At 46.2% G+C, this 21058-nt stretch overlaps 1 protein-coding gene across 18 annotated transcripts in view; it reads right to left on the bottom strand.

The window, feature by feature from the left end:
* BCAS1 (brain enriched myelin associated protein 1) overlaps positions 1-21058 on the bottom strand; it is a 118179-nt gene that overhangs the window by 91188 nt on the left and 5933 nt on the right. For 16 of the 18 annotated variants that reach the window (XM_021077194.2, XM_085002520.1, XM_085002519.1 and 13 more), the window contains exons 2-3: positions 15808-15884; positions 11572-11650 (exon numbers count right to left, since the gene is read on the bottom strand). In XM_021077194.2, coding sequence (XP_020932853.2) covers positions 11572-11650; positions 15808-15879 — 151 coding nt within the window. In that variant the 5' untranslated portion in view covers positions 15880-15884. 18 annotated transcript variants of the gene reach the window in all.

A 21058-nucleotide genomic window follows, 5' to 3' on the forward strand; every position in this document is an offset into this window, starting at 1 on the left:
AGACAGAGCATGCCCTGGGATGGAAAGCTGGGCCCCGAGTGCCAGCCACAGCAGGAACAACAAAGTCCTCCAGCAAATTAAAATAGAAATGCCACTATTTTAACTCTGAGAAGTGTGAATAAGGAATCTTCTTTTTTTCTTTTTTGGCTTTGTCTGTAGCATGGGGAAGTTTCCAAGCCAGAGATGGAACCCGCACCACAGCAGTGACAGGGCCAGATCCTTAACTATTAGGCCACAAGGGAACTCCAGGAATTTCTTTCTTTTTTTTTTTTTTTTTTTTTTTGCTTTGTAGGGCCGCACCGGTGGCATATGCAGGTTCCCAGGCTAGGGATCGAATCAGAGCTACAGCGGCCGACCTACGCCAGAGCCACAGACACGCCAGATCCGAGCCGCATCTGCAACCCACACCACAGCTCACGGCAACGCCGTTCTTTAACCCACTAAGCGAGGCCAGGGATCAAACCCGAAACCTAATGGTTCCTAGTCGGATTGTGCCACGATGGGAACTCCTAAATTCGTTTTGTACAGCGGAAATTGGCACAATATTATAAATCAACTCTACTTTAATAATAATAATTTTTTTGAAAAAGGTAAACAAACAAACAAAACAAAACAAAAAAAGCATAGCCCAGAGGAACTTCAAAAAGACTTATGACCAGGCCCTACCCTCCAGGGCTTCTGATGGTATTACTCTGGGGAGGGGGGGGCAGGATTTTAAAAATTCCCCCAGCAGATCCTAGTCTACATTCAAAACTGGGAAGCACTGTTTTCAGGAGTCTGTATAACTATAACGACCATCATTTACTGTGTCAGGCACCAAGGAAAGCGATTTGCAAGCATTATCTGATTTTCTCCCCTAATGTTGAGAAGCCCCTTGTTTAAGCTCCCACAGCTGCAGAGAGGTGGAGAGAGGCCTCAAACTCAAGTGTTATGTCCAAAAGCACCTGCCTAACCACTGCACAGGCAGACCTCGGAGATATTGCAGGTTTGGTACCTGACCACAGCATTAAAATGACTATTGCAATAAAGCAAGTCACCAAATTGTTTTCGTTTCCCAGTGCAAATAAAAGTTATGTTCACATTAGGGAGTTCCCGTCGTGGCGCAGTGGTTGACGAATCTGACTAGGAACCATGAGGTTGTGGGTTCGGTCCCTGCCCTTGCTCAGTGGGTTAAGGATCCGGCGTTGCCGTGAGCTGTGGTGTAGGTTGCAGACGCGGCTCGGATCCCGCGTTGCTGTGGCTCTGGCGTAGGCTGGTGGCTACAGCTCCGATTGGACCCCTAGCCTGGGAACCTCCATATGCCGTGGGAGCGGCCCAAAGAAATAGCAAAAAAAAAAAGAAAAAGTTATGTTCACATTATACTGTAGCCTAGCAGGTGTGCAATAGCCTTATGTCTACAAAATGTGCATACCTCAATTAAAAAACACCTTATTGCTAAAAATGCTATCATTTATAGAGCACAGGCAGAGTAGTATAATTCTTCAGGATTTTCAGGAAGGGAAAGGAGAATTGGCATCAACTTAAAAAGTCACTGGCTATGGCACAAGTGAACCTGTCTGCAGAAAAGAAACAAATGCATGGACACGGAGAACAGACTTGAGGTTGCCAAGAGGGAGGGAGAGGGAGTGGGAGGGATGGGGAGTTTGGGGTTAGTAGATGCAAACTATTGCCTTTGGAATAGATAAGCAATGAGATGCTGCTGTATAGCACAGGGAACTATATCCTATCTCTTGTAATGGAATATGATGGAGGACAATGTGAAAAAAAAGAATATGTATATTCTTTGCTGTACAGCAAAAATTGACAGAACATTGTAAATCAACTATAATAAAAAATAAATCAAGAAAAAAGTCACTGGCTGCATTAGCCCCTAACAGGAGAGTCAGCTTGTCTTTTGAAGCTTAGAAGCCAGGCATTGACTTCTCCTCTTTAGCTATGAAAGTACTAGACGGCATCTTCTTCCAGTAGGAGGCTGTTTCATCTGCAATGAAAATCTATTGTTTGGTGTCACCGCCTTCATGCATTGTCTGAATTGGACCTTCTGGATAACTTACTGCAGCTTCTGCATAACTTGCTGCAGCTTCTGCGTCAGCACTTGCTCCTTCACCCAGCACTTTTATATTATGGAGAGAGCTCCTTTCTTTAAACTTCATGAAACAACCTTTACAAGCTTCAGAGTTTTCTTCTGCAGTTTCCTGACTTCTCTCAGGCTTCATAGAATTGAAAAGAATTAGGGATTCCTCTGGATTAGGCTTTTTTTTTTTTTTTTTGGCTAAAGGGAATGTTGTAACTGGTTTGACCTTCTATCCAGACCACTGAAACTTTCTCCAAGTCAGCAATAAGACTGTTTCACTTTCTCACCATTTATCTGCTTACTGGAAGAGCTGCTTTAATTTCCTTCAAGAACTGTTCCTTTGCGGGAATTCCCATTGGGGTGCAGCGGAAATGAATCTGACTAGAGTCCATAAGGATGTGGGTTCAATCTCTGGCCTCGCTCAGTGGGTCGGGGATCCAGCGTTGCCTGGAGCTGTGGTGGAGGTCACAGATGTGGCTCAGATCTGGCGTTGCTGTGGCTGTGGTGTTGGCCGGCAGCAGCTCCTGGTCTGGGAACTTCCATATGATGCAGGTGCAGCCCTAAAAAGCAAGAAAAAAAAAAAAAGGCTAACAATTTGGCACAAGAAACCTAGCTTTCAGTTCGTCTTGCTCTTTGACATGCCTTTCTAAGTTTAATCATTTCTAGTTTTTGATGTAAAGTGAGAGACGTAGGACTCTTTGTTTGAACACTTAGAGGTCACTGGAGGGTTATTAACTGTCCTAATTTCCATATTGTTGTGTCTCAGGGAACAGGGAGGGCCGAGGGGAGGAAGGAAGCCGGGGAAGGGAGGTCAGCGGAGCCATCAATTTATTGATTACGTGATGAGTGAGTTCTGTGACTTGCTAAAGCAATCCCAACAGTAGCATCAAAGAACACTGGTCACAGATCATCATATAGAATAACAGGAAAGAGGCTGAAACATGGTGAGAATTACTAAAACGTGATACAAAGACACAGAGCGAGCAAATGCTGTTGGGAAGCTGGTGGCTACAGGCTTGCTTGACACAGGGTTGCCACAAAACTTCAATGTGTAAAAAATGCACTATCTGCAAAGCACCATAAAGTGCATCGCAATAAAACAAGGTCTGACTCTCACACAGCATCCCTCTTGAAGAAGCTATCTAAAATGCAAGAATGATTAGTGTGGAGTTCCTGCTGTGGTGCAGTGGGTGGACGCTATTGACTGTAGCAGCTCAGGTCACTGTGTAGAGGCAGGTTTGATCTCTGGCCTGGCATAGTGGGTTAAAGGGTCTGGTGTTGCTGCAGCTGCAGTGTGGGTTGCAGCGGAGGCTCAGATTCAATCCCTGGCCTGGAAACTTCCATACCCAGCTGGAGCAGCCGTAAAAGGAAAAAAAAAAAAAAAAAAGAATATTTATTGCAACTTTGTTTAGAGTAGAGAAAAATAGAAAAAAATAAATGCCCAGGCTCAGGGTAATGGTTGCATGAATTAAGATATTTTGTAGCTGGTACACAAGGAATTAAAGAGGAACCAGCTGGGTTGGAGGGATTTGCTACATATTTGTGGATTTCAAGGATTTGTCCTGGGCTGAGATGGTTGGAAAATTTGGGGAGTAGCTGGGCATTTCTTTCTTGCCACATGGCTTCTTCATGTGACTAGCTTGGGCTCCCTTCCAGCAACAGCTCCAGAGTAGTTCTGACAGGGTCACTAGCTTTGCCAGAGCTAGAGCTACAAAAGATAAAGGCTAGGCTTCTTAAGGCTCAAACCTTCCATGACACATACTTGGTTCTACAAGGTCTTCTCTGATTCCACAAGAGAGGACCACACAGGGGTGTGAATGCTGGGAAGCCTCGATTATTGGCAGGAGGATAGGGATATACAGTATTGGAGACTGTGGACCCCAAGAGTGGAACAGGGAGAAATTCTTCACTAGAATTTTTGTTATGAGAAAAAGCACTAAGAGGTTGAGAAGTATTAGATTTCACAGGGACTTCTGCATACGTCCAAGGACAGAGGGCCAGGGAGCTCTTGGGCCATCTGGTAGAGCCGGTTTTCAGAATTCTCTGTAATGACTATGCAGAGAGCGGATGCAGTGCAATGTAGAGGAAGTGCCTGTGTGGGTGGCGTCTTACAGGGTTGCCGGGTGGAGAATTGAAGATAAGGAGCTTATTTATTGAGTGAGATATACAGCAAGATGATGGGAGGAGAGAGAAAGTGGGCACTCAGGAAATGAGCTAGATCCTTTTAATGTCTTTTGAGAAGGCTGAGTTAACATAGGTGCTACTTTTGGTTGCTTAATTGTAATTCTCTGAAATCAGCACTGGTGGACACTAGGAACTGCCTGTCCAGTAGCCAATCCACGCCAATCGATTTTCTTTGCTTGCTGCCCAGAGAGGTACCTGGCTTCCCAGCATCCCATGCAGCTTGTGGTGGCCATGTGACCTCCTTCTAGCCAATGAGGTCTAAGCAGATGCCTACTGGGGGCAGGGGCTTCTGGGAAGGACCTTCTTTTCCTAATAGAAGGAGAAAAAAATGGTGGCAAATCTTGGCCTCTCCCTTCCTGCGCCTGGGCCCCATCATGTGAAGACATGATGTTTGGGTCTGTGGTGGTCCTCCTGTGAGAAGCAGTACATGATTGGCACACTTCTTTGGTATCCTGATAATGCTGTCCAGCTGCTGTCACAAACTCGGAACTGCTGATCCCCAGACTTCTTGTTATAATTAAAAATGTTATTGACTTTGGGTTGCATTACTTGAAGCAGATACATCAGGATCTAAAACTTTCTCTTCAGCTGCATTTTCTTGCGCCTCTGCTGCCGCCAGTCCAATGTGCCACTGTTCATTTATTCATCGGTCATTTCCAAGCTGTTTGTGTATCGCAGAGCCTGTGCTAAACTCTTAGATTATTGCAGCAACAAAGGAAATTCTCTATTCTCAGGAACTTTTATCCAAGTAGGGGAAACAGATTAAAAAAGCTGGCCAATGGGGGGAGAAAGTGGACGCTAAAAGGACACATCTATTTGCTCCCTTTCCCAACCAATGATGCTGGTCCCACATTTTTCACTCTATCAAGTGGCAGTGATTTTTGGCACTTGGTCTCCCATCACACTTTGCCCAGGCATCGTGACTGGCAAATGCTTCTCTTCTCATTCATTATGTTACAGCATCAACAGGAGCATTTTTTACTCATGTAAGAATTTTCAATCCAGTAAAATGATCCCATTTCTTTCTTTCTTTCTTTCTTTCTTTCTTTCTTTCTTTCTTTCTTTCTTTCTTTTTTAAAGCACAATTAGTCAATTCTCTATAGAAAAAAAAATTGACTAGAAAGAAAAAAGATTCATTTTTTAGAAACTTCTTATCCAGGTGAAACAGAGACAGTCTTCTGGTCAGATGATATGGCAGAGAGAAAACTAGTGATAAAGTACACTCATGACAGTGGACTCTGCTTACAGTTTTCTCTGTCTTGTTGATTTCATCACACTTACTCTGTACTGGCACTGTTCTTAGAGCCACCCTAAAAGCTAATATTATCTGCCAGAAAACATCATTTTTTTTTGACGTTCAAAAAAATGATGTTTTCTGGCAGATAAACCATGCCTTAGTCTCTGCCATTCATTAGTAGTGAGAACTGAACAAATTAAAGAAGGAAATAATTAATGTGATGGAGTTCCCAGAGCCAGGGATCAGATCTAAGCCACAGTTGCTATCTACCACATAGCTGCAGCAATGCCGGATCCTTTAACCCAGTGGGCTAAGCTGGGGATCAAACTTGTGTCCTGGTGTTGCAGAGATGCCACAGGTCCCATTGTGCTGCAGCAGGAACTCAAAATAATGTAATAAATTTGATAGAAAGAAATCAAAAGAGAAAAATGAGGCATTTTTATTTCGCTAAGGACCGGTAAAGTTTTAGGCATAAAGACACAGATAGGAAAATCTGGTCAGACGGTATGGCAGAGGGAAAGCCAGTGATAAAGTACACTCATGACAGTGGATGCTGCTTACAGTTTTCTCTGTCTTGTTGATTTCATCACACTTATGCTGGACTGGCCACTGTTCTTAGTTAGAGCCACCCTACAAAGCTAATATTATTCGCATTTTCTAGGTGAGTCGCAGAGGGTACACATTTCTTGCCAAGGTTACATAGCTAGTGAGTGGCTGAGCCAAGACCCAAGTCCAGGTCTGGGAGCCTCCAAAGTTCAGCACACTCATATTACTGCTGTAAAAATTACCATCATTTTTGTGCCTTAAAACAACACCAATGTCTTACACTTTTGAAGGTCAGACATCAAAAATGGCCAACTCCTGGAAGTTCTAGGGGAGCATCTACTTCCTTGCTCTGAAATCAAGCAGGACCCTACAGGGTCGCCCTGTGTCTCCTGCTTCTTGTTTGTAGAAAGGCTTTAGCTTCCTAGGCCTTCCCCAAGTCCCAAAGAGCAAATTTAGTCAAAGAAATGAGAAAATGCAGAAACAAAGGAAAACCATCCAGCAAGACAAAAGAATAAGAGTTTAGCCACCAAACTAAGTCAAGGCCTTTAATTCCTCTTCAAGGGCTATAGGTAACGTCCTGAGCCATATCCTTGAGTTGTTTTGCAGAGACCAAAACCCCCACCAGGTGGAGGAGGTTAACTGCACGAGGGCCACCAGCACAGAGACCCCAGGCCGGTGGAACCAGAGGCGGATGACTGAGGTTCCCCAAATACCTCCAGGTACTTTACCACCAGCCAGTCCGAAGAATGTCCATGAGGTGTTCAGGTAGGCTGCAACCCTCTCCCTCACCTTGCCTTTGAAACCCTTCCCCAAAAGCCCTCAGAGCGTTTGGGTCTTTTGAGCCTGAGATGCCCATTTTCCTCAATTGACACCTTGTAATAAACGCTGTACTTTCCGTCACCACAATCCAGCATCAGCAGATTGGCTTTGCTGTGCATGGGATGAGCTGCCCCAAGTTTGGTTTGGGAACATCTCTTTACAGCTTCTGGAGGCCACCTGCCTTCCTTGCCTCACGGCCCTTTCCTCCATCTTCAAGGCCAGCAGTGCAGCATCTCTAGTCTCTCTCTGGCTGGGTGACATCCCCTCCCATCACTGGGTCTCTTTCTCAGACCCTCCCCCTCCCATTACCAGGGCTGTCAGCCTCCAGCTCTAACCCTCCCCCTTCCTTGGGGGAATGTAAGCTGCGGAGAAGTGATATCCTTATTTACTGGAAAGCATCAGAAGAGAAAAACAAGAGCCCGCCAGGACTGTTTCGAAGCAACTTGGGCCAAGATGGTGGAAATTCTGACCTCCAGTAGACCTCAAGCCTCATACACACATTGTAAAACATTAGCAGGTGAACCCACAGGCCTACCGGTGCCATGACAGTTGACAGTTGCCATGGCAACAGTCAGACAGGCACTTACCTGGACTGAAAGGGGTGTGGTCCCAATGCTGAGCATACCACACCCCTGTCCTCAGGCACATCATGAATATTCATGAATATTCCTTCCTCTCCTTACTCAATCCCTCCCTTTTACCTCGACCCTCCTGTATACACAGTGTCTCAGCCCAAGTCAGGTCGAGAAGTTGATTTTCTTTCTTTTTTTTTTTTTAAATTAAGGGCCACACAGGCAGCATACGGAAGTTCCCAGGCTAAGGGTCAAATTGGAGCTGCAGCTACTGCCTATGGCACGGCCACAGCATTCAGGATCTGAGCCACGTCTGCCACCTAGGCCGCAGCTTGTGGCAGCGTGGGATCCTTAACGCACTTAAAAGAAGTGTTTTTCCTAATTGATCTCTCCCACAGGGCATCTGGAAGACCATGAAATACAACATTCAAAAAGTATAAGGGATGCCAGGGGAAAAAGTTTTAATGTCCGATTTCAAATTTGCAAGCGCTATGGTAGCTGGCAGAGATACAGTTAACTTCAAACTGTAGATGAAATTACATTAGTAAGTTACATTATTAACATTAAATCCAACACAGAAAAATAAACTTTCCTCATAGGTTGACCACATGCCAGGCACTCTTCCAAATATTGTAGGCGTATCAACTCATTAAGCTTCGCAATGATCTTTGAAGCCTTGTCCTGCCATTATTAGGATTTCCATTTTTCAGATGAGTGGACAGAGAGGCTCGGCAACTTGCCTAAGGTCACACAGCAGATCCAGGATTTAAATTTAGGATCCTGGCTCCCTAGGCTGTGTACTCAGCCACTGAGCCATCACTGCTTCTCCCTACATCTTGACAGGAAACGTTGCCATGTGGCAATCAATGACTTTAAGTATAACAGGAAAAAAAGGGAAAAGTATAGAGAGAAAGAAGGAATGCAGTCCCCCAGGATCCCCTTGACCTATTTTTCTGGTGACTTTTCTCTATGTCTCTACATACATGCAGACACCAAGAAAGATGAACACGAATGTGCCTCAAAGGACATGGTCGGAGAACTCTGTCCAAAGGACAAAAAAAAAAAACCAAAACAAAAAAGTCACCCAGAACCCCACTACTGTACCCCTTTAAAAACTACACAGAACCTGGAGAAAAGAACTCGAGGATGATAAGCTGCCTCCCCATTAAATGGGATAATCGCTCCTAAATGACTTGCTCCCCAGGTGGTGGGTGAATATGCAGGCAGAGTTTTGACCTGAGCAGATGCGCCTAAACTTCACAGATTCTCCAGCAGGTGCTGAAGCAGGGCTGCCGGGTCAGGGAGCTGGTGCAAACCACGTGCGACCCTCCAAAAGGAGACCTTCCTTCTGCTTGCATGTAGGTATCCGCCCAGCAATACTCTGTCCCAGGCTGTTGTCCTATAGCTCAGTCACCTATTGTCCTCCTTCCAGGAAGACCTTCTAGTTATATATACATAAATGTTGGGGGCAAGAAGGAACGGATGGAAAGAGGGAGGAAAAAGAGGAAGGGAGATGGAGGAGAAAGAGAAAGAGGCTTTCTCAATTTCCAATATTTTGCTCCCATATACATCTTCCTACACACTCCTTGCTCTTGTGCCCCATATTAAAAATAGGCATGTAACAACAACAACAGCAATAATAATAAAATGATGATAAAGAAAGCTGTTTCTGTAGGGTATATTATATTCTTGGTGCGTCAGTTTTTCGAGCGTGTCTATAGTTTGCAAATTATAAAAACAATATGATTTTCATTTCAAAGTCTGTGCGTCTCAATAGCCGGCATCTACACTGTTCTCATCAAAGGCTGCTGCTGTCAATACAATCCATTTTGTGTACATCAAAGTAGAAGTTTGACTCACGGGGTTGAAAGGCAGGAAGAGATGTGTGACATTATCTCATCCTGTGGTTGCCAATCCTGGCTGTGCGTCCAAGTCCTCTAGAGAGCTTTTAACAACTCAGGTCCCCAAGTCTCAACCGCAGGGTATTCTAGACAGAGGCTAAGGGATGGACCCAGGCATCTGAATTTTAAATAAGCCACGTAGTAAGATATTGGGATGTAATATAAGAAGCAGCCTATATTTGGTCTTCATCCTTGTTCCTGGCACATGGCTCCTAAAACTTAACTCTGAGAGCCATGAAGATAACTCTTGTTGTTCATGAGGAGCCAGCCCCTTTTAACCACATCTGAGTTTATGTTAATGAGGTGACTTTTGAAAAGCCCCTGAGGATGGGGGGTGGCAGTTGCTAGGGGAACAAGCCACGTGATGCGATGGCTGGGATGTTCAGCCTCAGCCCCCATCTCCAGGGAGGGGAGAGTGGCTGGATATGAGTCCACCACCAGCGGCCATGATTTAATGAAGCCTCCACAATAAAGCCTCCGCAGCATTCCTAAAGAACAGAGTGCAGAGAGCTTCCGGGTGGGTGACCACATGGAGGTCCTGGGAGGGTGGCCTGTCCAGAGAGCATGGACGTGCCACCGCCTCCAGGACCCCCCATCCCAGTAAACCTCCCCTTTGCATCTCTTCCATCTGTCTGTCACTGAGTTGTATTCTCTTATAATAAACCGATAATCTAGCAGGTACACTGTTTTCCTGAATTCTTTTTTGTTTTTTTGGCTGCACCCAAGGCATGTGGAAGTTCCCAAGCCAGGGGTTGAACCTGCGCCGTGGTAGCCACCCAAGCTGCTGTAGTCACAACGTGAGACCCTTAACACGCTGAGCCATGTGGGAACTCCTGCTTTTCTGAGTTCTGTGAGCCATTCTAGTAAGCGACTGACCCCGAGGAGGAGGTCATGGGAACTTCTGCTTTGTAGCTGAGTAGGACAGAAGTTGTGGGTAACGGGGGGCTCCCCACTTGCAAATGGTAACTGAGGTGGGAGGTAGTCTCTGAACCCGTGGGAACTGATGCTAACTCTGGGTAGATGGTGTTGGAACAGAATTAGATGGTGGGACACCCAGCTGGTGTCACAGCATCACTCGGTACGGAAAGCTCACACATCAGGTGTCAGATGTGGTGTGTGTGCTGCAGATTGTCGAGAGGGAAAACAGAGCTGTTCTTTCCTTACACTAGGAAAGTCTAAAGCCTCTGGAACCGATGCTCTGATTCATCCCCTCTTGGTTCAGGAGAGGATCTGAAGCCCAGAAACTGACAGGTAACTGACACCAACCACAACCATCAGACAATCGTGATGGCAAACACGCACGGAAGAATTAGTATGTGCCAGGCACGGAAGCACATGCATACTATATCTGATACCTATGTGGTAGGTACTATTATTATCATACTTCGCGGGACAAGGAGGCTGAGGTTCAGAGAGGTTAAGGAAGTGGCTCAAGGTCACACAGCTGCTAGGGGGCAAAACCGACAGTCTGATTCCGCTGGCCTCTTATGTGATTTACAGATATTCTTCACAGAGTAGAACTCAGCCACTTATGAGGCTTTAAATGTATAGCCCTATATCCCAGAATAAAATCTAATAGGAAAGCCCATTGTCCAGTGTTAACACTTCCCTCATGTAGAGAACATTCGGTTGTCATCTTCTACTCATTTCTTAGGGATTCCTAAGTGCTAGGTAATATGTCACATGCTTTGTGAATGACCTCCTTGAGTCCTCTCAGCAGTTCTCTGAGGTATGGGGTTCTTCCCCCCATTTTAGAGATGAGAAAACTGAGGCTTAGAAAGCCTGGTGACTTGTTTCAGGTCACGCGGCTGGTAAGGGGCAGGGCAGGGATTGTAACCGTGATCTGTCAGACTCCAAAGAGACCCCCGCTTAGTGTTTTTACCCTGTTGTTTCTAGCTGATCTGCTGTAAATCCTTGGCCTTCTCTGGAAGTCTCACATTCCCAGGAGAGAGGAGGGGTGTTGAGTTGAATCGTATCCCCTGCTGCTGAGACCCCAAGTTCCTGCGACCTCGTTAGGAAGTAGGGTCTTTGCAGACCTGGCCCCACCGTGGTGAGACAATACACGGCTGTTGCCGAAGCTGCCTGATGTGTGATGCTGTGTTTGCGACCCTAGAAAACTAACATGAGTGTCTTCCACACGAGCCTGTGGCTTCAACGCTTCCGCTTTGTTCCACTATCCACAGGATCAGCCGGCCCTCCCCGGCCCCCTCCCAGGAGCAGTCCCCGTGAAACACTGACCTTCGTCGTAGAGTTGAACCGTGTGGGTTGATATAATCACCGGCATCCCGTTCTGAGCACACCCGCTCCCAGATGCCCCCTGGAACAGAACACGTGTCAGTATTAGCGGCGTCTTTGGGGAAAATCAGATAAACTCAAGGAAGAACCTTTAAGGCCACAAGGGTACCTCACAAAATTAAGCTTTTTTTTTTTTTTTTTTAAATCATAGTTAATGAACAAGGTGGTGCCAATTTCTGCTGTACAGCAAAGTGACCCAGTCATGCATATATGCATTCTTTTTCTCCTATTATCTTCCATCATGGTCTATCCCAGGAGACTGGATAGTGACAGTCCCCTGTGCTGCATAGTAGGACCTCACTGCTTATCCACTCTAACTATAAGTGCACAAAACTCAGCGTAAAGTCTGTATTTCCAGAAACTGCTGTGCTTTCTGCCAGGCCTCAAAGAAATGAAATAACCCGCTCTAAGGACCGGATTCCTGTGTGGAAAAGAGCTTTGCATGGTTTATGCCTTGTTTTACTGAGCCTCACAAGCACAGGCAGGATGAATAGGAGACCAGGTGGGGCGCTGGTCTGATCAGCCAGGGAGTAAGAACTTAACATGCTGATTTCAAACCCTGTGAGGCTGTAACCACACCCCACTGCCCTGCACACCAGCGCAGGCCTTTACTCAACAAGCCGGTCAAAGACAGGAAGTGCGGTGCTGCTATTTTTCTGTTCCACACCCACTCGTTCCATCACTCTGGCTGCAAACACTTTCCAATTGTAGACCACCGCCCTGATTTTTTTTTTTTTTTAATTTTACGAGAGTATAGTTGACTTGACAATGTTGTGTTAGTTTCAGGTCTTTAGCAAAGTGAATCGGTTCTACGTATACCTGTTCCTTTTCAGATTCTTTTCCCGTAGAGGTTATTACACAGGATTGAGTAGATGTCCCGCTGCTATGCAGTAGGTCCTTGTTCTTACCTATTCGATGTATAATAGCATCTGTTCCTACCAACCGCCTATTCTATCCCTCCCCCCAGGGTGTCTCCTTTGGCAACTGTAAGTTTGGTTTCAAAATTGTTGAGTCTGTTTCCGTTGTGTGAATAAGTTATTTCGTATCATTTTTTTTATTAGAGTCCACCTGTTAGTCATCTCACATGATATTTGTCTTTCTCTGACTTATTTCACTTAGTATGGTAATTGCTAGGTCTATGCACATTTTTGCAAATGGCCTTATTTTGTTCTTTTTTATGACTGCCCAGGTTTTTTTTCTCTTTTATTATTTATTGCAGATATTTAAAAAAAAAGATTTTAGGAGCTCCTGCTGTGGCTTAGCAGGTTAAGAACCCGATCAGTATCCATGAGGATGCGGGTTCAATCCTTGGCCTCGCTCAGGGGGTTAAAGGATCCAGCTTTGTTGCAAAATGCAACATAGGTCACAGAGGTGGCATGGACCAGGTGTTGCTGTGACTGTGGCTGTGACTGTGGCTGTGGAGGGCAGCTGCAGCTCCGATTCAACCCCTAGTCTGGAAACCTCCATATGCCGCAGGTGCAGCCCTTTAAAAAAAAAGGTTTAATATATATATGTGTGTGTGTGTATGCATTTATGTACACACACACACTCATATGGAAACCAAAAAAGTTGCAAAACAGAATGTACGTTACATGTCATCTTAGTAATAACATAAATTACACTTCTAATAGTTGGCATTAATTGAGTATTGATTATATGCTAAGTATTTGCATATTGTCATATTGCGTTAATACTATTAGTAGTATAGGAGTTCCCGTCGGGGCTCAGTGGTTAACCAATCCGACTAGGAACCAGGAGGTTGCGGGTTCGGTCCCTGGCCTTGCTCAGTGAGTTAAGGATCTGGCATGGCCGTGAGCTGTGGTGTAGGTTGCAGATGCAGCTTAGATCCCATGTTGCTGTGGCTCTGGTGTAGGCTGGCGGCTACAGCTCCGATTAGACCCCTAGCCTGGGAACCTCCATATGCTGTGGAAAGCGGCCCTAGAAATGGCAAAAAGACAAAAAAAAAAAATACTATTAGTAGTATAATATATGTTAATAAGTACAGAGAGAAAAAAACTAAAAGACTCCCGACCTCCCAATGACAGGAAACTTCTGGGGTGATACAGATTTTTCCTTTCTTTATATTTTTGTTTTACAGTTTTGTTTAGAATAAGCCTGTGTTCTTGAATTTATCATGAGCCCTGCCAAGAAATCCTAAAATCTAAATATCCAACTCACGTGACTCTGGCTCTGTGGTCACAAATGGGATTCCTGGGATGGCACTTGGTGTGCAAATTTGATGCATTTGGCTCACAGAGGTTTTTCTGTTTGTGTGTTTGTTTTAAATATTTTGGAATCAGTTGCCAATTGCCGATACTTAAAAAATCGGGAGCTTTCATTGACATCGTTTTCCAGCTCCTAACAAAAAAGAAGGCTCTGGGAACGCGCTGAGGGTGTAGTCCGCCAGAGCCAGCCGTCTTCAAACGGACTTCAATCTCCCGCTTTGTTGGGTTTTGTGGCTGCCTGGTCCCTGGAGGCCAAAGGCTCCCAGACTTGGGATCATTTGTGGATCTTGGGAAGTGACTGACGCTGGGCCCACACCCAGGGGGCCGTGTGTTCATGGCTCTCAGGTGGGGCTGGCCACCAGGAGTTTTCTTTTCTTTTTTTTTTTCTTTTTTTTTCTTTTTTTTGTCTTTTTGCCATTTCTTGGGCCGCTCCTGCGGCATATGGAGGTTCCCAGGCTAGGGGTCTAATAGGAGCTATAGCTGCCAGCCTACGCCAGAACCACAGCAACACGGGATCCGAGCCACATCTGCAACCTACACCACAGCTCACGGCAACGCCGGATCCTTAACCCACTGAGCAAGGGCAGGGACCGAACCCGCAACCTCATGGTTCCTAGTCGGATTCGTTAACCACTGCGCCACGACGGGAACTCCCACCAGGAGTTTTCAAAATTTCCCAGGGAATTTTAACACACACGATTGAGGCCAACTCTGAGTTTCCCGCCCATTTCTCCAAACCAGCTTCTATTCTGTGCGTGGGAGATCCCTCGTGCTGCTTCAGTGTTAGTTCACAGGTCCGAGGATTCCCAGGCTGAGCTGGGCTTCAAGGCTCAGACCAGACTGATTGTGGAAGCACTGATGGTGGGAACGGAGGCTTTCTGTTACCTGACTGTAGATCTAATAAGACCTATGGACAAGCAGGGGGGTGTCCCTGGCCTCGGCCCTCCCGAGCGGTCTTCCAAAGGGGGAGTCACGGATGAGAAGCTCTCCTCCACCTTGGCTGGACACGCAACAGCCGAGGAGCTCTGAAGCCACAGATGCCTGCCTTCGCTCCCACACACAGATCCTGGTCATTGGTCTAGGGCACCGTGCCAGTCTCCTTATTTATTTATTTATTGGTTTGTTTTTCTTTTTCTTCTTACAGTTGCACCTGCAACATACGGAAGTCCCCAGGCTAGGGGTCGAATCGGAGCTCCAGCCGCTGGCCTACACCACAGCCACAGCAACACTGGGTCCAAGCGGCATAGCTGCTTACCTATGCTGCAGCTTGTGGCAACGCTGGATCCTGAACCCCCTGAGCGAAGCCAGGGATGAAACCTGCATCCTCATGGACACTATGTCGGGTTCCTAACCCGCTAAGCCGCAGCAGGAACTCCCCCAATTTATTAAGTTTCCCAGATGATTCCAATGTTCAGCCATGGCTGCAAACTACTGATGGAAAAATGGGGTTTCCCATTCTCGACACTGCCAAGAGTTTGGGCAGGATCCTTCTTTGTCATAGGGGACCATCCTGGGCACTGCAGGATGTGGAGCGGCAGCCCTGGCCTCTACCCACTAGGTGCCAGGGGCAATTCCCCATCTGTGACAGCTAAGGAACATCTCCAGATAATGCCAAGTGTCCCTTGATGGTGAGGCAAAATTCACCCACTGGTGGGAAGCACTGGTCCAAACCCACCTGGGACCAGGTATCAAATTGGCCCCATAGGATTCATCACCACGGAGGACCTTAAAGAGGCAGGGTCCATGGGTTTCTGATTCAGCGGGCCTTGGGTGGGGCTGCACTTTGAGCAAGGTCCTGGATGAGTTCTGGAGTTCTCGAATACAACCAAACAACCCCTGGGGACAGCAGCGCATCCATCACGCCTATGGGGGGAGCCCCGAGCAGGCCTTTACTCTCGCCATCCCCGCCTCTACCGACCAGTAGCGAGTGACCCCGGGACCATAACTACACGACCTTGTGAGTATCTGTTTCCGATTCATTCTCTTGATCTTCAGTCCTTTGGGGGACACTCATTTGGTTACCCATTGTTCCTGCAATAGACAAAAAGAGAGGGGCTGAGAAAAATTAAAACCCGAGACAAACAGAAGTCTAACTCCTGCCTGTGAAACTAAGGTGCAGAGACCTGCCACATTACTGTGGGTATATTTATCACCAGCCCCAGGTAGATCAATTGCTTATGTTTATTTTGAGGAATAAGAGCAGATTTGGGGCTCATGCAGCCAATGGAATTAAAGGCAAACACAGCCTTGATTTTCCATTGCATTTCATCATTATGAAACGTTTATTCCCCGTAGATAACATTTTCTTCCCTCTTAGCCAGGCGCAGCTGTTAAGGAGATTTTAGAATTTATTCAACTGTCGTTAAAATAATACTGACAATTTTTAGTATTCTCTGATCCTCAAACTAAATTAGGTCCCTTGTTAAAAACTCTCACAGCACTGGCACATTTTTTTTTTTACATAGCGCTTGGCACCACTTGTAATTATATATTTACTTGCTTGTATTTTCATTCGGTCATTGATTCAACAAATGTGTAGAGAGCACAGGCTCTGTACCTTATGTCATGCATAGCACTAGGGTTATAGCTGTGAATTTAAACAGATGAGGCCCCCTGATTTCATTGAGCTGAAATCCGTTGGGTGGACAGAAGATAAACAGACAATAAATCTACAAATCAGGGCTTTTTTTCATTGTTGTTGCCATATCTGCAGCATGCACAAATTCCTGGGCCAGGGATCAAAGCTGAGCCACAGCAGTGACAACACCAGATCCCTAACCTGCTAGAGGCCATTTGACAGTTCAAGGCAGCGTGGTGCAGGGGTTATGAGCACAGACTGGGAGCAAGAGGACCTGGGCTTGAACCCTCTCTCTGCCCCTTGAACCCTCTCTCTGCTGTGTGTCCTTGGATGAGTTAATTAGCCTCTCTGGGCCTTACAGGTCAGCTATAAGGACACAATGAGTTAATGCTTGTACGGTAGTTAGAATGATGTCTGGCTCTTAATAAGCAATATATATGTGTTTGAAACAAAACACATAGGGTTCAATACCATGAATAAAAAGGAAACATGTACCGTGACAAGACGGGGTCATGACAGAAGGCAGGCGGTGGCAGCACTAGGTAGGATGGTTCTGGAAGGAAGCAGCCACTGATCCAGACTTGGAGGGCCTATCAGAATATTTAACTTCTGTCTCCCTTCCCCAATAAATTGTAAGCACCATGAGGGCAGGGACTGTCTGCATTTTACCTCCTATTCTCAGCACCTGCCGGCATTGATCAGGTGCTAAATTATTACTTATTCATTGCGGGGAGGGAATAATCATTAAGAGCAACCCCCTGCCCTGCAGGCACTGAACCAGGCCCTACCCGCATCATCACTAAACCTCCCAAGCGCTGGTTCTAACAATAAGGATAATAGTTAATCATTGTGCAGCGCGTTCTCATTCCTGGCACTGTTTTCAAAAGCATTTCCTGTACTGGGTGCTTTGGCCCCTCAGCCTGTGGGACGCAGGTGTCACCATCACCTCACTGGAGACAGAGGAAGCTGACCCTTGTGGAGGTTACGTTGCTTCCCAAAGGTCAGCCACTTAAGGGTGGCAGAGGCACGATTCAAACGCAGGTGGCCTGTGGTCCCAGCTGCTGGAACGTTCTGCATCTCATCACCTCCTCTTGGAAAGGAGGGAACTGAGACTCCCAAAGGCTCCCAGGGCACAACCCAGGAAACGACCGAGTGAGGATTTGACCCAAGCACATCTGGCTCCAGAAGTGGGGCTCTTTCGGCCACTCCCAGCTGCCTTACGACCTAAAAGCTTCTTTTTCGCACACAAACGATTCCAACATAACCTGTCTCTAAAGACCTGGCTGCTGGCTCATTGGCCCTGCTGGCCCTGAGAATCACAGCCAGGACTTTGGATTTCTGGCTGAAAGCAGCCATTGCGTCTCCAAGGATCCCCATTGACCTCTGGCTCATGGTATGAGTTTTAATGCCCTGGTAATAGACTTAAGTAATCAGAAATGATGGAGGCCAGAAAAGGGCATCCTTTGAGGGAATTTTATATGTTTACTAACTGCAACGTGTAATAAAGCTGAATGGGGCTAAAACATACAGGACACTAGTTATGTTGCAATATTTACTTTTCTTTTCTTTTTTGTTGTTGTGGTTGTGGTTGTGGTTGTGGTTGTTGGCTTTTTAGGGTATATGGAAGTTCCCAGGCTAGGGGTCTAATCGGAGCTGCAGCCTACACCACACCCACAGCAACTCGGGATCTGAGCTGCATCTTCGACCTACGCCACAGCTCACGGCAACGCTGGATCCTCCTTAACCCCCTGAGCAAGGCCAGGGATCAAACCTTCATCCTCACGGATACTAGTCGAGTTCACTACCACTGAGCCACAATGGAAACGCCAATATTTTCTATTTATAAAACCCAAGAGATGCATACTAACCACAGGCCATCACTTCCACTGTAAGTGGAATATTATGAATATACTATTGACTGTTCAAGGCCAGAGGCAGCAAAAGACAGCTATGCAACAAATGCAGCTGGCTGCTGGTGTAGTACGGCCAGAGAGCTAAGAATGGATTTCACATTTGTAAGTAGTTGGGAAAAAAAAATCAGAGGAACCACAGATTGTGACGCAAGAAAATGATATGAAATTGAGATTTTAGTATCCAGAAATGAAACTTTGTTGGAGGACTCCACGCTGCTTCATTTATGCATCGTCTACATAGAGCTGCTTTCACGTACTGAGGCAGAGTTGAGTAGCTGCTGCAGAGGCCATATGGCCTGCAAAGCCGAAGCTATTTACTCTCTGTCCCTGTCTGGAAACTTTATCAGTTCTGGTCAAGATCACCCTAGGTAACATTTACCCCTTTTTTAAACAAGGAAATTGAAGCAGCAGAGAGATTAAGTGTTGCCCAGGCTAAGACTGACCAGGATTTGAACCCACCGTATATAAAAATAATGCCAACCACAACTCCAGCAACCATAGTAATGATAAAATAGTAACAATAATATAAAAGGACCAATGTGCTGAGGGCCTACTGTGTGTAGAGAAAGTGTTCTAAGAGCTTTACTGGCTCTAAGTGAATTTACTCCTAACAGCAAGTCAACAAGGCAGTGGTATCATCATTCCAGTTTACAGATGAGAAAACTGAGATGTGTAGGTTAAATGCCTTGACCAAGGCCACTTGCAAAAAATGTATACAGGCTGTATGTACCATGTCTCCATCTAAATCCAGCTTTTTTTCCAAATTAGAAATTATTTACTAATAGGTTTACACACTTTGAAAGCACCTATTTCTCAATTTAAATTGAGTCTAATTTGGAGGCGACTTTCAAATAAAAATATTTGAGGTTATGAAAAACCTTTGGGCTAGAAGTGCCAGGCCTGCCAGCAGGAGCGAAAGTTTTTTACCCCCCCGAGTTTGGGTTTCATTATCCTGATCATTGCACTTTCAAGTAGCCTCCTGACAAGTTCAAGCCCAAATGGACTGAAAGAAGGAAAATCCATTTTGCACGTCTTTTGCAGGAACAACCTGAATTCAGGTAACATTGCTTTCCTCCTTGCAGTTACAACGTGGGTGTAGCCGGATTTCCAGGAGACAAAAACGAATGGTTACTGCCACCTATCGGTCAACATCCGTATCGACAGAAATGAACGTGTGCCGCCTACAGGGCGGGGCCAGAATCCCTGGGGAGGTAGAAGGAACCTAGGTTTAGCTATTAAACGGCCCTTTAAATGTTGGCAAGGTCCTCTAATGCCCCAAAGACAGTACAGCTAATAAGACAATCGTGGGGATCATATCTGACTGGTATGGAGAGCTTGCCGTGTGTCAGCCCAGTGCTGAGACTTCTAGGAGGACAGCAGGGTAGCAGGTAGGAGAAAAATGTGGGCATCCCCACTCGGCCACATACTGAATGAGCGACCCTGGGCAAGTTACTGGGCCTCTGTTTCCTCTGTAAAGTGGGGATAAATAAGAACACAGGAGTTCCCGTGGTGGCGCAGTGGTTAACGAATCCGACTAGGAACCATGAGGTTGCGGGTTCGGTCCCTGCCCTTGCTCAGTGGGTTAACGATCCGGCGTTGCCGTGAGCTGTGGTGTAGGTTGCACACGTGGCTCGGATCCCCCGTTGCTGTGGCTCCGGCGTAGGCCAGTGGCTACAGCTCCGATTCGACCCCTAGCCTGGGAACCTCCATATGCCGCGAGAGCGGCCCAAAGAAATAGCAAAAAAAGACAAAAAAAAAAAAAATTAAAAAAAAAATAAATAAATAAAAATAAAAAAGTTTAAAAAAAAAAAACAAAAAACACAGACTGCAGAGGTCGTTGGGGAATTAAAGGTGTTCATACAGGGAAGGTGCCCTGAACAGGTCCTGGCACACGATGGGTGTACCCCGAAGGTGACATCCATGATTAGAAGTACCAGCAGGATCGTCACTGATATTTTCATATCGCTTTCCCCAAACTTGTCTGATACAATCAATTAAAGGCCTTGCCCATGAGTCCCATGATTTTCTCACCGAAAGTCAGGTGCAGGTCTGGGACCTGCATTTTTAGCAAATGCACAGAGGTGAGTGTCACGATCAGGCACGTGGGGACGCCGTGACAAGGAGCATCTGTGCAGGTCGTCCTAGAAAGACCAGGAATGAGGGTGTCCTGGGAGGCGGGGCTTCCCTGTTAAGGCTAGGAAAAGTCCTGAGCAAACCCATGAGCTCATCACTCTAGAAGCCGGGTCAGGGACTCTGGGAGGCAAGGACTCTTTTCTCTTTCTTTTTAGGGCCACACTTGCAGCACATGGAGGTTCCCAGGCTAGGGATCGAATCTGAGCTGCAGCTACCGGCCTACACCAGAGGCACAGCAACGCAGGATCCAAGCCACATCTGGGACCTAGGCCGAAGCTCCTGGCAACGCTGCACCCTTAACCCCCTGAGCCAAGTCAGGGATCGAACCCACATCCTGATGGATACTAGTCGGGTTCTTAACCCGCTGAGTCACAATGGGAACTTCACCAAGGACTTTTTTTATCCCCATGTAGCAGGTGGCAAAACTGAGGCTCTGGGGGGTCCAGATGATAATTTCTGTCTGTGATGAAGTTTTCGTTAATCTCCAACAAAGGAGAAACATAAATCAGATGCCAAGTCTTTCCATCAAGAAAAACCTATTCGTTGAAAGAGCTAGGTTTTATTTTGGAAACAAACAAACA

The sequence above is a fragment of the Sus scrofa genome, chromosome 17, assembly GCF_054392235.1.
Source record: "Sus scrofa isolate SSC_HxYL_T2T_F1_AM1 chromosome 17, Sscrofa_HxYL_maternal_Yorkshire_Landrace_v2.0, whole genome shotgun sequence".
Taxonomy (NCBI): Eukaryota; Metazoa; Chordata; class Mammalia; order Artiodactyla; family Suidae; genus Sus; species Sus scrofa.